Raw genomic sequence first — 16421 nt, forward strand, 5'->3', positions numbered from 1 at the left:
GTTCTGCAGGGCTCAGTGCTGGGTCCCTTGCTTTTTGTGGTACATATCAATGACTTCAACTTGAATGTTGGGGGTATGATTAAGAAGTTTGCAGATGACACTAAAATAGGCTGTGTGGTTGATAATGAAGAAGAAAGTTACGGATTGCAAGATGATACCAAAGTACTGGTCAGGTGACAAGAACAGTTCATAATAGAATTCAATCCGGATAAGTGTGAGGTTATGCATTTGGGAAGGTCTAACAAGGCAAGGGAATACACATTAAATGGTACGACACTGAAAAGTGTAGAGGAACAGAGGGACCTTGGAGTGCAGGTCCACAGATTCCTGAATGTAGCAGGCCAGGTAGATAAGGTGGTTAAGAAGGCATATGGAATACTTGCCCTTATTAGTTGAGGCATGGAATCCAACAGCAACCTCGTTATGCTTGAACTGTATAAAACACTGGTTAGGCCGCAGCTGGAGTACTGTGTGCAGTTCTGGTCACCATTGCACTGGAAAGGGTGCAATGGAGATTTACAAGAATGTTGCCTGGACTGGAGAAGTTTGGCTATAAGGAAAGATTGGATAGGCTGAATTTGTTTTCTTTGGAACAGAGGAGGCTGAGGGGAGACCTGATTCAGGTGTATAAAATTATGAGGGGCCTGGATAGAGTTGATAGGAAGGACCTGTTTCCCTGGGCGGAGGGGTCAACAACCAGGGGGCATGGATTTAAAGTAATTGGGGGGAGGTTTAGAGGAGATATGAGGGGCAATTTCTTCACCCGAGGGTGGTGGGGATCTGGAACTCACTGCCTGAAAGGGTGGTAGAGGCAGAAAGCCTCACCACATTTAAAAAATACTTGGATGTGCACTTAAAGTGCCATAACCCACAGGGCTACTGACCAAGAGCTGGAAAGTGGGAGTAGGCTGGATAGCTTTTGGTCGACACGATGGGCCGAAATGGCCTCCTTCCGTGCTATAAATTTCTATGATTCTATGATCCTTGGGAGCACCAGAGGTAATGAAGGGATGCAAAATTCACAAGAAACCCCCCCTGTGTTTGGGCTCATTCGAAAGGAAATTTAATTTGGGACTATCTACTGAAAAGTTTGGAACTCTAAAGTGCTTAATAGAATTTTGTATTTTAAAAAACAAACTCAAGGCTGTGGGCGGACATACAGAACTAGCAGGAGACAATCTAATTAAGTGAAGCTACCTGGGTATGAGGACTAAGTTAACTTGTCTGGAGGGATGAGTATTCGAAAATTCTTCCCCCACAAGAGACATTAACATCACAAAATCACCCAGAGGTAGCTATCCATCAACATGGGTCTGGACAACCATTTCAGCATATACATCACAAAGAGGCCCAATCCAGCCTGTATGCGAAAGACTAAGCACAAAAGGACATTGCAATTACCAAACTAATATTTCCAGCAGGAAACAGTTTTCGAACATCAACTCACCCAAAACATCTCAACTTTTAACGAGCCTACCAAAATATTACAAAGAAGAACCAAGCCCGCCAAAATTATACAAAGGATTTTGAAGAGATTTGGCTCCAAGATTAGAACACTGAAATCGTATAACTGGCCCCCTGTTTCAACAGAGGGTATGCCATACTACACCAGGTGCTATACTGCGAGTATGTCATCACGACAGAGAGAAACCAACATGACAGTTGTAAACTAACTTCTCCAGCCTCGAAGTCCTGAAGTACTGAAGGAAGGAAGAACAGCACCATCGTAGCAGCGACCGACCACAGTCAACGTGGTATCAAGGGAAAAACAACCGCGATCTATTGTTAACTATCAAAAGGATTGGTAAGCATAGTCCCTGCCTGCCCTGGAGTTCAACCTAGCTAGAATTAGGTATTGGGAGGTGGGAGGTATAATTTTACTGTGAATGTGTAGTGTATTGTTCTTTATCAGTGTGATTTTAAGTTTGACCTTGTACCTTTCCTTGTATTGTCCTTCATTAGAGTGATTGTAAGTTTGGCCTTGTATTTTCTTACTAGAGTAATAAGCCTGTATTACTTTGACTGTAATAAAAACAAAGTTCTTTTGCATCAAACCAGTGTCCTTTGCACTTTTGTCACACACCCCAAATAAATCCAGAGTACAGAACCCAAGGGAGTGGGAGCAATTCGAACCGCTCAAGTTTGTCAGAAGGGAGCCTGACCCCCTCATAGGGACCACCCCCTTACAGTAACTATACGGAAGTGTGAAGAGAAGCCATTGCAGGAGATTTTCTGACTACGATTAGATAAATAAGAATGGAACCATGCAAGTGCAGTCCCACCCAGCTGGACGTTGGTGGAGAGGCGTTGGAGGAGGATGGAGTGGTCAACTGTGTCAAAGGCTTAGGTTAATTCTACCAGTGCATTTGTAGAAAGGCCAGTGGGACACCACCCTAGTCTTCAAAAATCAAATACATGAGCCAGCACACTGATTTCCTAGACAGGAAGACAAATATTACAGAATGTGATCTGTATTTTGGTGAATGTTTTTAACACCCTGATTATTACTCAAATTCCTATAATTAGATTTGTGGAATTGAAGAACTTTTTAATTAAAAAACGAATAACCATCAAAGTAGAATTTGAAAACATTATTAAAATCTAGGAGGGAGTATTCCATGGATCCAAATAATTCTGCAGCTTAAATTAGTTTGCGTTACAAAATTTTGGTTCTACCTTAGATATTCTCTCAGGTTAACATCACCAGTCTCTCCCATAAGTGTCCCTCACAATCGGGACTTTACTTTCACTACCCAAAATGTAATTGTATGATACGTAACCTGGGTTATTTAACAATGTGACCCTCTTTGTATATGAACTGGATTTTGTGATCTTTACACCTGCCTTCATATACACTTCTCTCATCTTCCAAAGGACAGACTGATTAGCACTGCAGTGAAACTAGGCTGGATACAAATTGTTAAACTGCTTTATTTCACAGTCAGTATAGTGTGACAGGTACAGCAACTCTCACTTTACTTCAACTTAATTTCAGTCCCGCCTCACAATAAAGAAATTAAAATACTGTCCCAGTTAGCTGTTTAGATAACGTTTTATTTTGGTCATCCTTATTACTGAATAAGACTCTCGGGGATGGATTTTAGGCTTTTATGCTTTCGGGGGGATAATGGCGGCGGGACGGGAAAGTTCGTGGCCGGGAATAGTTTGCGCTTTAGTATATAAGTTTGGGCATCTGGACCTTATGTCAGGGGGCGCAGTACTAAGGGAGGCTTTGTACACCCCCGTTGTACAAGGATGGGAAACTCCCGAGCTAAAGAGCCGGGAGCGCTCCGAGAGACGTCTGGGGGGGGGGGGGGGGGGTGGGGAACTTTAAAAAAAACATAAAAACATTCCCAAAACATTGCCCACGCCACCGCAACACAAATTGCTGAAGAAATTAAAAGAAAAAACAATCGCACTTACCTTAGGAGTTCATTACGCACCTCTTCGCCGATGGGATAGTAGGACTGCCCTGATTTCCCAGGCGGTCAATCCGGGTGCACTCCCGGGCGGACGGGTCGGGCAGGAGCTCAAACTCGCGCCGATGTCATAACCAGGGGCATTGCATACCCGACGCAGCTCTTCCAGGTGATGCTGCTCCACGCCGCCACAAACCCGAACCCGAGGATCGCTGCGGGGCACTGGAGGCTGACCGCCACCATTACCGCCCCCAATGCCGCCACTCCGGGGTGAAACCCGGAGCGCAGAAGACCGGAAAAACCAACCCATGGCCTTTTTGGCTTTTTTAAGTAGACTGGTCTTGGCTTTAGCTGTCTAAAGCAACAGACCTTCCCAACAGACCCCAGAAATGTGGATCTTTGTTTCTTTTTGTGGCTCCTTTCAATAGGAAATTTGCTTGTTTGAGTCCTTCCTTGACCAGGGGTTGGCCACTAGAGCTGCTTTAGAGTTGTTCTGATTTGAAATGCAATGCCTGAAATGGTAGTGCAGGGGACACAGTCTAAGGATAAGGGGTAGGCCATTTAAGACCGAGATGATGAGAAACTTCTTCACTCAGGGAATTCCACAGGTTCACAATTCTATCGCAGAGAGTTGTTGAGGCCAGTTCGTTAGATATATTCTAAAGAGAGATAGATGTGGCCCTTACGGCTAAAGGGATCAAGGGGTATGGAGAGAAAGCAGGAAAGGGGTACTGAGGTGAATGATCAGCCATGATCATATTGAATGGTGGTGCAGGCTCGAAGGGCCGAATGGCCTACTCCTGCACCTATTTTCTATGTTTCTGTGTTACCTTGCAAAAAGGAAAACGTTGCAGGGTTATGAGCAAAGATTATGGGAGTGTGACAAATTGGATACATCTTTCAAAGAGCCAGTGCAAGCATGATGGGCTTCAATGCCTCCTTCTGTGTTGTATTCTCAGGTGTGGGCTGCTTGAAACTAATCCTTACAGAGTTCAAAAGGATAAGGTATTCCAATCTTAATGTGTGAATTTTTACTGCAGGAGATTAAATATATTACCAACTTAGTCATTTCTCTCTCTGAGTTCGCGGCCCCTACAGGCATGTAAAGGCACGCTCGTAGGGGCCCCACAAGTTCCGGGTTTAGGTATGCGAAGCGCATGCACCTAGAGCCAGAACTTGTGATCTGTCAAGTATCCTCATGACAGATCACACGCACCCGGAAGTAAAGAGCCTCCGCGGGCAGAGTTCAGCTATTTGCCCAAATTCTGCCCAGCGAATTCCCTTGAAATGGTTACGACTGATAAAAGCAGACTTTTAAAGCACAGAATAATACATTTTTTTCAATAATTTAAACATTTAAAATCCTATTAAATAAGTTAAGTTTATATATAGACCTTTCAAAATACATTTATGTTTCAAAATCCTATTAAATAAGTTAAGTTTATTTATAGACCTTTCAAAATATGTACATTTATTTTTCAAAAAATTAAATTTTTGTTTTAAATAATTAATGAAAATCCATGTTGATTAATTTTAAATATGTGATTTTTTTTTTATTATTCACCGTAAGTGTTTGTGTGTTTTCGGGGGTAATCCCATTCATGCTTATGGTGATTCCATGGAATCACTACAAGTATGAATGGAATACCCCTACTCTGATAGGTTGGGCTGGGCCATGTGATCCTAGTTACGCTTACAAACCGCATACGCTGCTGACATACGTGGGCCCCTATGCAGGCCTTCGTATAGAGGCCCAGGACCAGAAGTCTCCGAAACTCTGGGAAAAACAGGTACTTTCGTTGACATTTTTGCAGTCAAGGGCTTCCACTACAAATTCTGGCCCAATAGTTTTTATAGCTGAATTATCAACTGTTCGATGAGAACAAATGAAAGATTTGCATTTATATAGCACCTTTCATGACCTCAGGATGTCCCAAAGTGCTTTACAGCCAATGAAGTACTTCTGAAGTGTCGTCACTGTTGTAACGTAGAAAATGCGGCAGCAAATTTGCACAGAGCAAGGTCCCACAAACAACAATGTGATAATGACCAGATAATCAGTTTTAGTGATGTTGGTTAAGGGATAAATATTGGCCGGGACATCAAGGACACCCATGCTCTTCTTCAAAATAATGTCATGGGATCTTTTACGTCCACCTGAGAGAGCAGACAGAAACTTGGTTTAACGTCGCAGCCAAAAGACTGCACCTCTGACAATACAGCACTCGCTTCAAACTGCACTGGAGTGTCAGCCTAGATTATGAACTCAGGTGAGCCCATTAAGGTCTGAATCCACTCTGCCTCTCTCTGTCAAGGTAACATGAAATATGCTGGACCCTTGAGAATTAGGGAGAGAAATTCGGGTCATTTGCGCCTCCCGCTAGCATGGCAGCAACACAGTGCCCCACTCTGCTGTGCCGGCGATGCTGATATCATCACCATGCGCAGTGCCCCAACAACGCCCTGGACCCTAAATTGAGTATCGCCCCCTGACGTTGTGCCGGGCGATGACAGTGGCACCCTCAGGAGACACGTACCGGGCGTCTGGCCACTAGTGGAGCGGGAGTTAAAGGGCAGGTGGGCTGCTGTTTGTAAAAAAAAGGCCGGTTTTCTTGTACGCCCCGTTACTTTGGACGCGGGGTCCGTGCCATGATCAGTCAGCCTGGCACTGTGTTTGAGTTCCAGAGTTGATCGCACGGCACCCCTGCTCCCTGGTGGGCCAGGTAGGATCCTTTCATTAAGGCAAAGTATGCAATATGGACCCTTGCCTTTAATTCAGGGAAGAGCGCCACCTACGTGGCAACGCTACATGGCCCAGTGCCTTTCAGGGGCGGTAACCCCAATTTCTCGCGAGAGGTGAGACTTGTGCACCTGGTGCAAAGGCTCACACCTCCTCAGTTTTACTGCCCCCAAATGAGGCTAGATCTCATTTTTAGCCGTAACGATGCTGAACATAAATTCATATCAAAATCAGATTGTAGCTTAAAACACAAATCCCAGATCTAATAACCAATAATTCCTAATCATGACACTTTTCTTGGTGTTTTCTAATGGAAGTTACTTAATTAAAGAAACCTTGCAAACTCCCTAGATATGTGAAAAGCACAGATATTAAGAAGTTAAAATAGATGTGTACAGTAGTCAAGCACCAACAGGGCGGTAAGTCTTTGAACAGCTATTTTAACTCCTCGCCTGCCCTGTTCTTGCTGGGTGGGGAGGATTAACATTTCCCCCATGGAATTTGATCGCCTAAAGATTGGTAAATATTCTAGAATGCCATGTAATGAAAACATCATTTTATTCAGTCACCGCAAACTAGTGGTCTAATTGTAAGGGTTTGCAATTGTTTTGTATATTTTAGGTTGATAATTTACTGCTTTCACAGACAAGTAAACAGATTCATTAAATAGGCCCAGAATGCCATGTAATAAGAATGGAATTTGATTTAACCAGTCACTAAACTGTTATCCCTGCAAATCACAAAGCTATTATAAAAAAAACACAGGTTATAATTTCTTCTTGCCTAGAATTGCAGCACAGAATGTTTATTCCCAACACAAGGGGGTTAATTTTAACTCACACAAATGGGTGGGTTTGGGTCAGATATGATGTTAAAATGTAAAAAAAAATCTCAAACCTGAACCCAACCCGCCTCGAACCTGCCCACTACCGGTATTAACGGAGGTGGGATGGGCAACCAACCCACTCCCAGGAGGGGGTCGCTTATTTAAATATTTAAATGAGGCTCTACATCTCATATCGTATCCTTTTACCAGCTTTAATGCTGGCCGGCCGTGGTTTCCGGGTCTCTGGAAACCCGGCAGCTCGAAGGAGGCGATGACTGCCGCATGAAAGAGTTAAGTGATTTTTCAGCACTGCTTACAGGCCAGGAGGAACAGTAGTGCTTCCCCCCCAGACCACCAAGCAAACCTGTTTCCCCCTCCACATGATCGGACCCCCTCTCCAACCCTGTGATCGGATCTTCCCAACGATTACCGATATCCCCCCCCAACAGTGATAACCGAACACCCCGACCCCGCCACATCTTTGCTCCTAATCTCTCTCTGACTTCCTGCAATCAACCCCTGACCCTCCAAACCACTCTGTACCCAATCCCCATCATGATCTCTACCCTGATATGCAGGAAACCTACCTATTCCTGGGCTGTGGCCTCTTTTGGAGCATTCTCCATCCGACAGGGAGCCAAGCCGGTCAAGGAAGCGGGTTTCTAGACCAGGGCTGCTCCCCCATGCTTGGAAATCCTGCCCCAGTAACTATTGGAGCTAAAGTATCTCTAGGCTACAGCCGAATCACCAGATGTTATTGGAACTGAAAATTCAAAGCAGAATGGAGTCTGTCTTTAAGGTAGCAGTTGATTCTGTGATTTTTACCAGTGCTTTGGAGATCACATTCTGTGAGTTTGTATGTCTTTCTGTGAAAACCAATATGCAGTGATTTGTCTAGCACTACATGATTATAGGGCTGATTCTACGATCAGGGTCAAAGATCAATCTGTCCATTGTCAATCCTGACAATGCCAAGAGTTGCATCTTAATTCTACCAGTGCATCTGCAGAAAGGCCAGTGGGACACCACCCTAGTCTTCAAAAATCAAATACATGAACCAGCACACTGATCTCCTCGACAGGAAGATAAAAATTATTAAGGATTACCTGTATTTTAGTGAATGTTTTTACAACCTGATTGTTAATAAAATTCCTGCAAGTATATTTGTGGAATTTAAGAAATATATATATTTTTTAATGAGTAACCATTAAAGTGGAATTTGAAAACATTATTAAAATCTAGGAGGGAGTATCCCATAGATCCAATTCACTCTGCAGCTTAAATCAGTTTGTGTTACAAATGTTGCTTCTACCTTAGATATTCTCTCATGTTAACATCACCAGTCTCTCCCATAAGTGTCCCTCACGATCAGGACTTTACTGTCACTACCCAAAATCTAGTTGTATGATAGCATAAGCTGGGTTATGTAACAATGTGACCCCCTTGGTACATGAACTGGATTTTGTGATCTTCACACCAGCCTTCATATGCGCTTCTCTAATCTTCCAAAGAACAGCATTTCAGCTGGATACAAATTGTTCAGCTGCTTTATTTCACAGTCAGTAAGTGCAAGTATAGAATAACAGTGAGAGCAAATCTCATTTTACTTTAACTTAATTTCAGTCCCTTCTCGAATGTTCCAGTTCTGGCCCCTTCATGGTGGAGCGCCTGGAGGTTTTATTGGAACATATAGCCCTGAAGAAAGTGTCTATTTTGGAGCAGTATACAGCAAGCACGGTAGGAGGTGACCAATTATGTGAATTCTGTCTCCTCTGTGCAGCATTCATAGCACCCAGGAAGAGGAAAAGTACCAAGGTAGGCAGCACTAATGGGTGCCCCTTCAAAACAAGCCTGGACTCTGTGTGCACCAAGCACTCAACACACAATATACTACAGCTGCAATATAGCCTTCAAAGCACAGCCGACACCTCTCGCTTCTTAAACCTGCTAAAATACCGTCTCTGGGGCTACACTTCCAATTTGGTGGCTGCCAAAGAGTTAGGCTTCCTTTCATTCACACAACTCTAGTGTGCTTTCTGATAAATTCATTATGGTTCCTTTAACTACTTAAATGCAGCAGTGCTGCTCCAGCATTCATGTAGGCGGATGGAGCACGCGGTGTCCACCGGTACGCTCGCGGCCTTCCGCGAGAGGTGGGCACCGGAGGGACTGGAGTGCATCATCACGCCCGGCAACCAAATTTTAATTTGATTTTACGTTTTTTTAAGTTTAATTTGTTTTAATTGCCGGTGCTTTTAGTGTCCCCCTTCCCTTTTATAGGGGGCACTGGAAAATTTGATTTTAGCGCCCCCAAAAAAAACCAAAAAAAAAAAAAAAAAAGGGGCCTTGAAAATGTCTGGAGTGTCACCCAGGTCGGGTGGCACCGTTTAATGTTTTTATGTTTTGCAGGTAAACTCCAAAAAGAGTTTCATGTAGGCGTGCAAGAGAGATTCAGGACCTGTCGAGCACCATGGATCAAGTGACAGCCCAAGGACACCATATCAGGGAGCTCCCAAGGACGGAGCCCAAGTATTGACAGAGGGCTGGATTTTAGGCTTTTCTGTTTTTGAGGCGAAAATGGAGGCGGGGCGGGAAAGTTACCGGCCGGGAATAGTCTGCGCTTTGGTAAGGAATTTTTGCCATCCGGGCCCTGCGTCAGGATGTGCAGGGTAAAGGGAGGAGTTGTACACTTTTGAAGGCGCAAGGATGGGAAACTCGCGGACTAAAGTGCCGGGCCGTGTGCACCCCGAGAGAGGCCTTGGGGGGGGGGGGGGGAAACCTTTAAAAAAAACACAGAAACATTCCCAAAACTTTACCCTTGCCACCACAACACAAATCGCGAATAAATAAATAAAAAACAAACAAACACTTGCACTTACTTGTACAGCACTTTACCTTCAACACGTCGCCAGCTTGGTTGGAACACGCTAATATCCCAGGCGGCCATTGCGAGGCGCGATTCCAGGCGTACGGGTCGAGCAGGAGCCAAAATTCGGATGGTGTCGCCACCAGAGGCATTGCTGCCGCTGCGAAACCCGACCCGAGGATCGTGACCTGACGCAGGAGACCTGAACGTCGCCTTCCATGCCGCTCCATGGCGAAATCCGGAGCGCAAAGCGCCGGAAAATCCAGCCCTCTAGAGTTTTGGTAATCAACATTGTGTCAATCATTATTGAGATCTTGGGCGTCAACATTCAAGGAGGCTCTCACTGGACTCTCGTGGTTAACGGATCAGCTAGCGAGGACCTTGACGGCAGGGTTTGTGCTTTTGTGTGTGGGGTCTGGGCCCACCCAGGTCCCTTGTTATCCAGCAATGGAGCACAACGGGAAGAGCCATACCCTCTCAGGCTAGCATCCACCCTGCCCCTCCCAGCAGACTAAAGAACAAACAGGTAGGAGACAGGAGCAGCCAGCCAGCGCAGACACTGAAGTGCTGGCAGTAGTGGCAGGGTCGTCTTATGGCCCAGCAGAAACCGGGAAATCACCAGAGTTAAGTGACACAGTCCTCACCGAGGAGTAGTGGTGTGTACCAAAATTAGAAAGTAGATGACACACATCCTAAGCTCACTCAAGGAAAGCCTTGGAGAAGCAATATTGATGCGGGGACATACATGTGCAGCAGTAGAGTGAACTGGTTGCACCTTCTTTGGCATGTTAAATTATGAGTTACATGTGAATATTAATAATAAAAACAGAAAATGCTGCAAATACTCAGGCAGCATCTGTGGGGAGTGAAACAGAGTTAACGTTTCAGGTTGGTGACCTTTCATCAGATGTTTAGTGGTAAAAAATATAGATAAGCACTGCATCTTGAAAGCTATTTAAGAACTTCTGGTTACATTTTGAAATATTAGCATGTGTCACATTTTGCTATGTTCTGCTAGGAACTATTCCCACATTGCTACTATCATCTCAGCTATGTCACTCTGAGGTTACTAGATTAACACAAGCTACAAAGGAATCGAGTGGCACGCTGTAAGCCAATCTCGGGCAGTCATTCATTCTTGCGACTGAATTGACTTTCATAAACTGCTTGAACTTCAACTCAGTTGTTTATGAGGGCATCAGAACAACTCTATCAAATTGCTACCTTCAGTTCCCTGCCAGACATCCATTATTCGACATATCTTACTGCAAGTAATGCAAGTTATTTTGGTCCGCAACTGAGTTGGTGCTTTTATGGAACTATTTTGAGGCACTTTGCAGTTAAATACTTTTGGCAACTTGTGGTGTTTACAGCCCCAGCAATTGCTAGCAGATCATGTGCACATTGAGCGTATTTGGTTTAATACACTGAAGGGCCATAGCAGAAGGACAAAAGGAATTGTGCTCACTTGGATACTGCGGCCAGGATTTTGTGCCGTGGTAGGATCGCGGAAGATCCGCCATCGGGTGGGACTTGTGCCCACTGCAAGGACGAGTTCCTGACGGCAATCCATTTTCTGAGTTCAGGTGTCACCTGCATGTCTCAGGCCAGTTCCTCGACCTACAACGGGGTCTCTGCCTGGCAGCCTGGCTGTGGTAGGCCTTGGAGCCAGTGGCAAACCGCAGGAGTCAGTTTGTTTCTGACTCGCCTGGCGGAAGAAGGAAGCCGCGTTAATTTTAATCGTTGGGCCTCATTACTGGCCTATCATGCCATTGGTCCACTCCTACTCCTTCTGGCCCCACACAGGAAAATAGAAAATTTACCTCATAGGGCCTCTTCAGAAGAATGAAAGGTGATCTCATTGAAACATACAAAATTCTTACAGGGCTTGACAGGGTAGATACTGGGAGCATGTTTCCTCTGGCCGGGGAGTCTAGAACCAGGGATCACAGTCTCAAAATATGGTTTGGCCAGTTAGGACTGAGATGAGAAGAAATTTCTTCAATCAGAGGGTGGTGAGTCTTCGGAATTCTCTACCCCAGAAGACTGTGGAACCTCAGTCGTTGAGTATATACAAGACAGAAATCGATGGATTTTTGGATATAAAGGAATCAAGGTATATGGGGATAGAGCAGGAAGGTGGAGTTGAGGTAGAAAATCAGCCATGATCTTATTGAATGGTGGGGCAGGATCGAGGGGCCAAATGGCCTACTCCTGCTCCTAATTCTTATGTTCTTATGTTCTATTGTTCATGTCCCAATCTTCTTCCGTCTGCTTCAGTCGGGCAGGAATCCCAATCAGGCCCGAGTTAAAATTGGAGTCGGGGGTCAATGATGTCATTGGGCCCGAATCTGCATATTTAAAGAAGACCCTCCCCACCCGCACCAAACCACTAGCTTCAGGTGGGTGCCTTTGTCACCTGCTGAGCAGAACAGGTTATAAGTTCAGGAGTGTTGGGATTCAGGTGGAAAGGGGACAGGTAAATCACCCAGGTCATTCTAGATTGTTTTCCGCTCGGCAGTTCCGAAAGAAAGAAAGACTTGCATTTATATAGCGCCTTTCGCAACCACCGGACGTCTCAAAGCGCTTTACTGCCAATGAAGTACTTTTGGAGTGTAGTCACTATTATAATGTGGGAAACGTGGCAGCCAATTTGCACACAGCAAGCTCCCACAAACAGCAATGTGATAATGACCAGATAATCTGTTTTTGTTACATTGATTGAGGGATAAATATTGGCCAGTTCAGGTGAGAGTTACCCTCCCCCTGAAGTTTTGAGCGGGTATGAAATTGTTAAAAATTGTGACCGTGACAATAGTTTGGACTATTTTAAGCCAAACATGTTGTCTGCTCCGCCCCACCCCATTCTCCTATGGAAGTACTCATCATTTCTAACAGGCACTTACTTTAAAAGGTCCTTTGGTTTGTTGCCCGAAGTAAATGCCTCGATGCACATTTCTGCCTCTATAATCATCGGTAATAAATAATATATTGTTTTTTGGGACAAGCAGCTTAAAAATGTGATCAAGTCCTGATAGGTCAGCCTGTCAGACCAAACAACTTCAAAAAGTGGCCAAAAGCTAATCGATAATTCCATGTTGCAGTTAATGCTTCCCAGTTTTCAGAAGTACTTCCCTGCTGACATTCTGAGGATTTTGACAAGGTTCTTCGTGTCTTGTCAATGTAGCTTAGAGAGCGAAAGATTTTTGTGGCTCCTGCTTAAAGTTCATATCAATGCTCAAGGTGGCCATCACAGTGTGAAGCAGCCCTTCCAAGAGGGCGGAGGTTCCACTTAGGGAGCTATTGGCCGTCTGCCAATGGCGCTAGTTTTGAGAAAAAACATTTTCCTCAAGTTTCTGCTAAAACGCAGTTGCATATCGCCGAACGTAAAATCAGCCATGAACCAGTGCAATCGAGCAGCATTTTAGAAGGTTTTAAAAAAAAATTACTCCAACATAATTTCTTGATATATTTAAGAATGAAAACTTGGTGCAGTTGGATTAATACAGCTGAAAATGGGTTCATCACAAAAAACAAAAAATAAGCATTTTTAATCTGTGTCTATCACCATCTGTGAGTAACCTGGTTTTAAGTAACTGAAAATTACTTTTCAAAGCTACACATTGGTGTACAGTAGTCAGTTTCTTAATAAATTACAAATATTATATTTAAAAGCTGTTTAAAATGTGCCTATTAATGCCCTTGCACCTGAAAAACACTTACCTTTTAAGAGCCTCCCCGAAACCCCCCAAACAGATGCAATTAGCGGAAACCCAATGGTGATTAATTCGATCTGGGGGTGTGTCTAGTTTTGTGGGCGGGGCCCGCAACATTTTATAAACCAGCATAAAAGATCTCGGAAACTCGCGTTGCACTGGACTTAAGTTGTGCTTTTGCGCTGGTTTCGCCGATTCCGGGCAAATTGCGGCGAAAAAACCAGCACAACCCAGCAGAAATTCCAAGCCCGGGCTTCAAATTGCTTAGCCTTTCCGAAACATTCCCGATGCAACCCTGACGGAAGTGTGGCAGAAAGGCACAGGTTCTGGCCAGCCCTGGAAGTTCCTGCTCTGCCTTGGGTCGGTCCAGGCTGTCAGACACCTGAAGGAAGGTTGAAGGCTGGTACTCTCAGTGAGGTGAGGTGTACCCACCTTCAGAAGGATGCAAGTGGGCCCCAGTGGGAGGGTCCAGGCCCGGGAAGTTCTGAAAAATGTTTTAAAATTATCAACTCCCTTACTAATTGTTTCTCGGGGGGGTGGGTGGCGGAGGCGAGACCAGGAACTCCCATACCCCACCCCAGAATAAGAGCAGTCACTGGGCTTTCCAGCAGCGTGGGGCTGGCGAGCACCTATGGTGTGTTCAATGTGGTGCATGTGTCAACCTGGGCTATTCTAGTAAGGTGCCCTTCCACTGATCCAGCTGGTTGTGATCCTAACCTCACTGCCAGAATTGCAGGCTGTGCAATTTCAGGGCCCTTTTAAGGATGCCAAAAGCACCAAAGTTTATTTATCTCAAGGAAGAGATCAATGTGTACATTATTTTCTGGTGTAGCAACACATTATTAAAAACTATGTGAAGGAATAGCTCAAGGGAAAATGGAAAATGTGTTGCCTGAAATTATTTGATAAATAACTTAATTTTTCATTAGGTAAATAAAGCAGCCACAATGCACCAGAACGTTTAAAATGACAAATTGCCTTGTAGTACATGAATGACTGAATAAACTTTTCTTTCTTTCCCAGCCAACATACTCACGGTAATCATCCTTTCCCGGTTGGTGGCTCGGAGACAGAAGTCCTCCTACAATTATCTCCTGGCACTAGCTGCTGCAGACATACTCGTCCTTTTCTTCATTGTTTTTCTGGATTTTCTTCTTGAAGACTTCATCTTGGGCCGACAGCTGCCTCAAGTACTGGACAAAATAATTGGAGTCCTAGAATTCTCTTCCAATCACACTTCTATTTGGATAACTGTTCCTTTAACCATTGATAGATACATTGCTGTATGTCACCCACTCAAGTACCATACAGTGTCCTACCCTGCACGCACTCGGAAAGTCATAGTGAGTGTATATGTCACATGTTTCTTGACCAGCATTCCATACTACTGGTGGCCCAACATTTGGAGTGTAAACTATACGAGTACTTCCATGCATCAGATCCTGATCTGGGTCCACTGTTTCACTGTATACTTGGTGCCATGTTCAATATTCTTTGTTCTGAATTCAATTATTATTCATAAACTTAAAAGGAAAAGTAACTTCCGCATGCGGGGGTACTCCACGGGGAAGACAACAGCTATTTTGCTCACTATTACGACCATATTTGCAATACTCTGGGCACCCAGAATGGTGATGATTCTCTACCACCTCTACGTATCGCCTATAAGCAATGGTTGGTTAGTGCACATATTGTCAGACATAGCCAACATGCTCGCTTTGCTGAACACAGCCATCAATTTTTTCCTTTATTGCTTTATCAGTAAACGTTTCCGCACAATGGCCGCTGGCACACTGAAGGCCTTCATTAAGTGCCAGAAACAACCAGTACAATTTTATACAAACCACAACTTCTCAATCACCAGCAGTCCATGGATCTCCCCTGCCAACTCCCACTGCATCAAGATGCTTGTGTATCAATACGATAAGGATGGCAAACCTCTGAAGATATCGCCATGAGCTGGAAACTTATTGCCTAAGTGGAAAACATTTCTGATGGCTAAATTGATATTTGAAGATCACAATGCCTGATCATTTAATATTCAAATAATTGTATATTTTATTGTTAACTTCTGCCTCTTCCACCATTTTAAGGTGGCTTTGCTCACCTTTGAGGTGTTAGTAACTTCTGCACATATGGCATTAATAGCATCTTCCCCAAGAGCAAATAGCAATGACGTGCAAGTTACTGTGAGATCTTTGCCTGAATAATGGCCGAAAAAATAATGTGTGGAAGAGGTATCAAAAACTGGTGCAAAAGAATAACTGACTGCAAAAAAATGACTTAGTGCTTAATTTACAATCACTTATACCAAAAGATTGTATGCCAAGTATTCTCTAATCAGTAATATTCTTCAAGAATCGTTAATGGTTTTATGGTACAAATTCTGTGGAATGGAAGTACAGTACTGATTCCCTTGGATTTGTAGTATCCAATTCAGTAGGATCCTACAGCGCAAATATAGGAGAGTGTTGTCTGCAAATGTATTATATACCTATTTAATTTATGATGTTTTGTCAATCATTTAGGGATGTACTCAGGTGAAATATTTGAGTAAATGTGAATTCTATGTTGCCTGGTCTGTTTTCATTGGAATTTTTAGAAAAAATTTTTCTGCAAATTTAGAGCAATTTGCTCCAACAGTTAATAGTTGTAAAAATGGTAGACATATATAGAGCCATTTATAATGTTTGTTGCAAAAGGTAAAGCTAATTAGTAACAGTCCACAGCAGTTCATAGAGCAGTACAACAACAACTTGTATTTATATAGGGCCTTTAACGAAGTGAAACGTCCCAAAGGGGCTTCACAGGAATATTATGAGGCAAAGAATTTGACACCACGCCACATAAGGAG

At 43.9% G+C, this 16421-nt stretch overlaps 1 protein-coding gene across 1 annotated transcript in view; it reads left to right on the forward strand.

Annotated features, from left to right (window-relative positions):
• The window catches only part of gpr139 (G protein-coupled receptor 139), an 81808-nt gene extending 65618 nt beyond the window's left edge, over positions 1-16190 (forward strand). Inside the window, exon 2 of the mRNA XM_070901749.1 lies at positions 14591-16190. Within this exon, the coding sequence (XP_070757850.1) occupies positions 14591-15525 (935 nt within the window). The 3' untranslated portion in view covers positions 15526-16190. The remainder of the gene's footprint in view (positions 1-14590) is intronic.
• Positions 16191-16421: the final 231 nt, after the last annotated feature.

Source organism: Pristiophorus japonicus, chromosome 15 (genome assembly GCF_044704955.1).
Source record: "Pristiophorus japonicus isolate sPriJap1 chromosome 15, sPriJap1.hap1, whole genome shotgun sequence".
In the NCBI taxonomy this organism is placed as follows: domain Eukaryota; kingdom Metazoa; phylum Chordata; class Chondrichthyes; family Pristiophoridae; genus Pristiophorus; species Pristiophorus japonicus.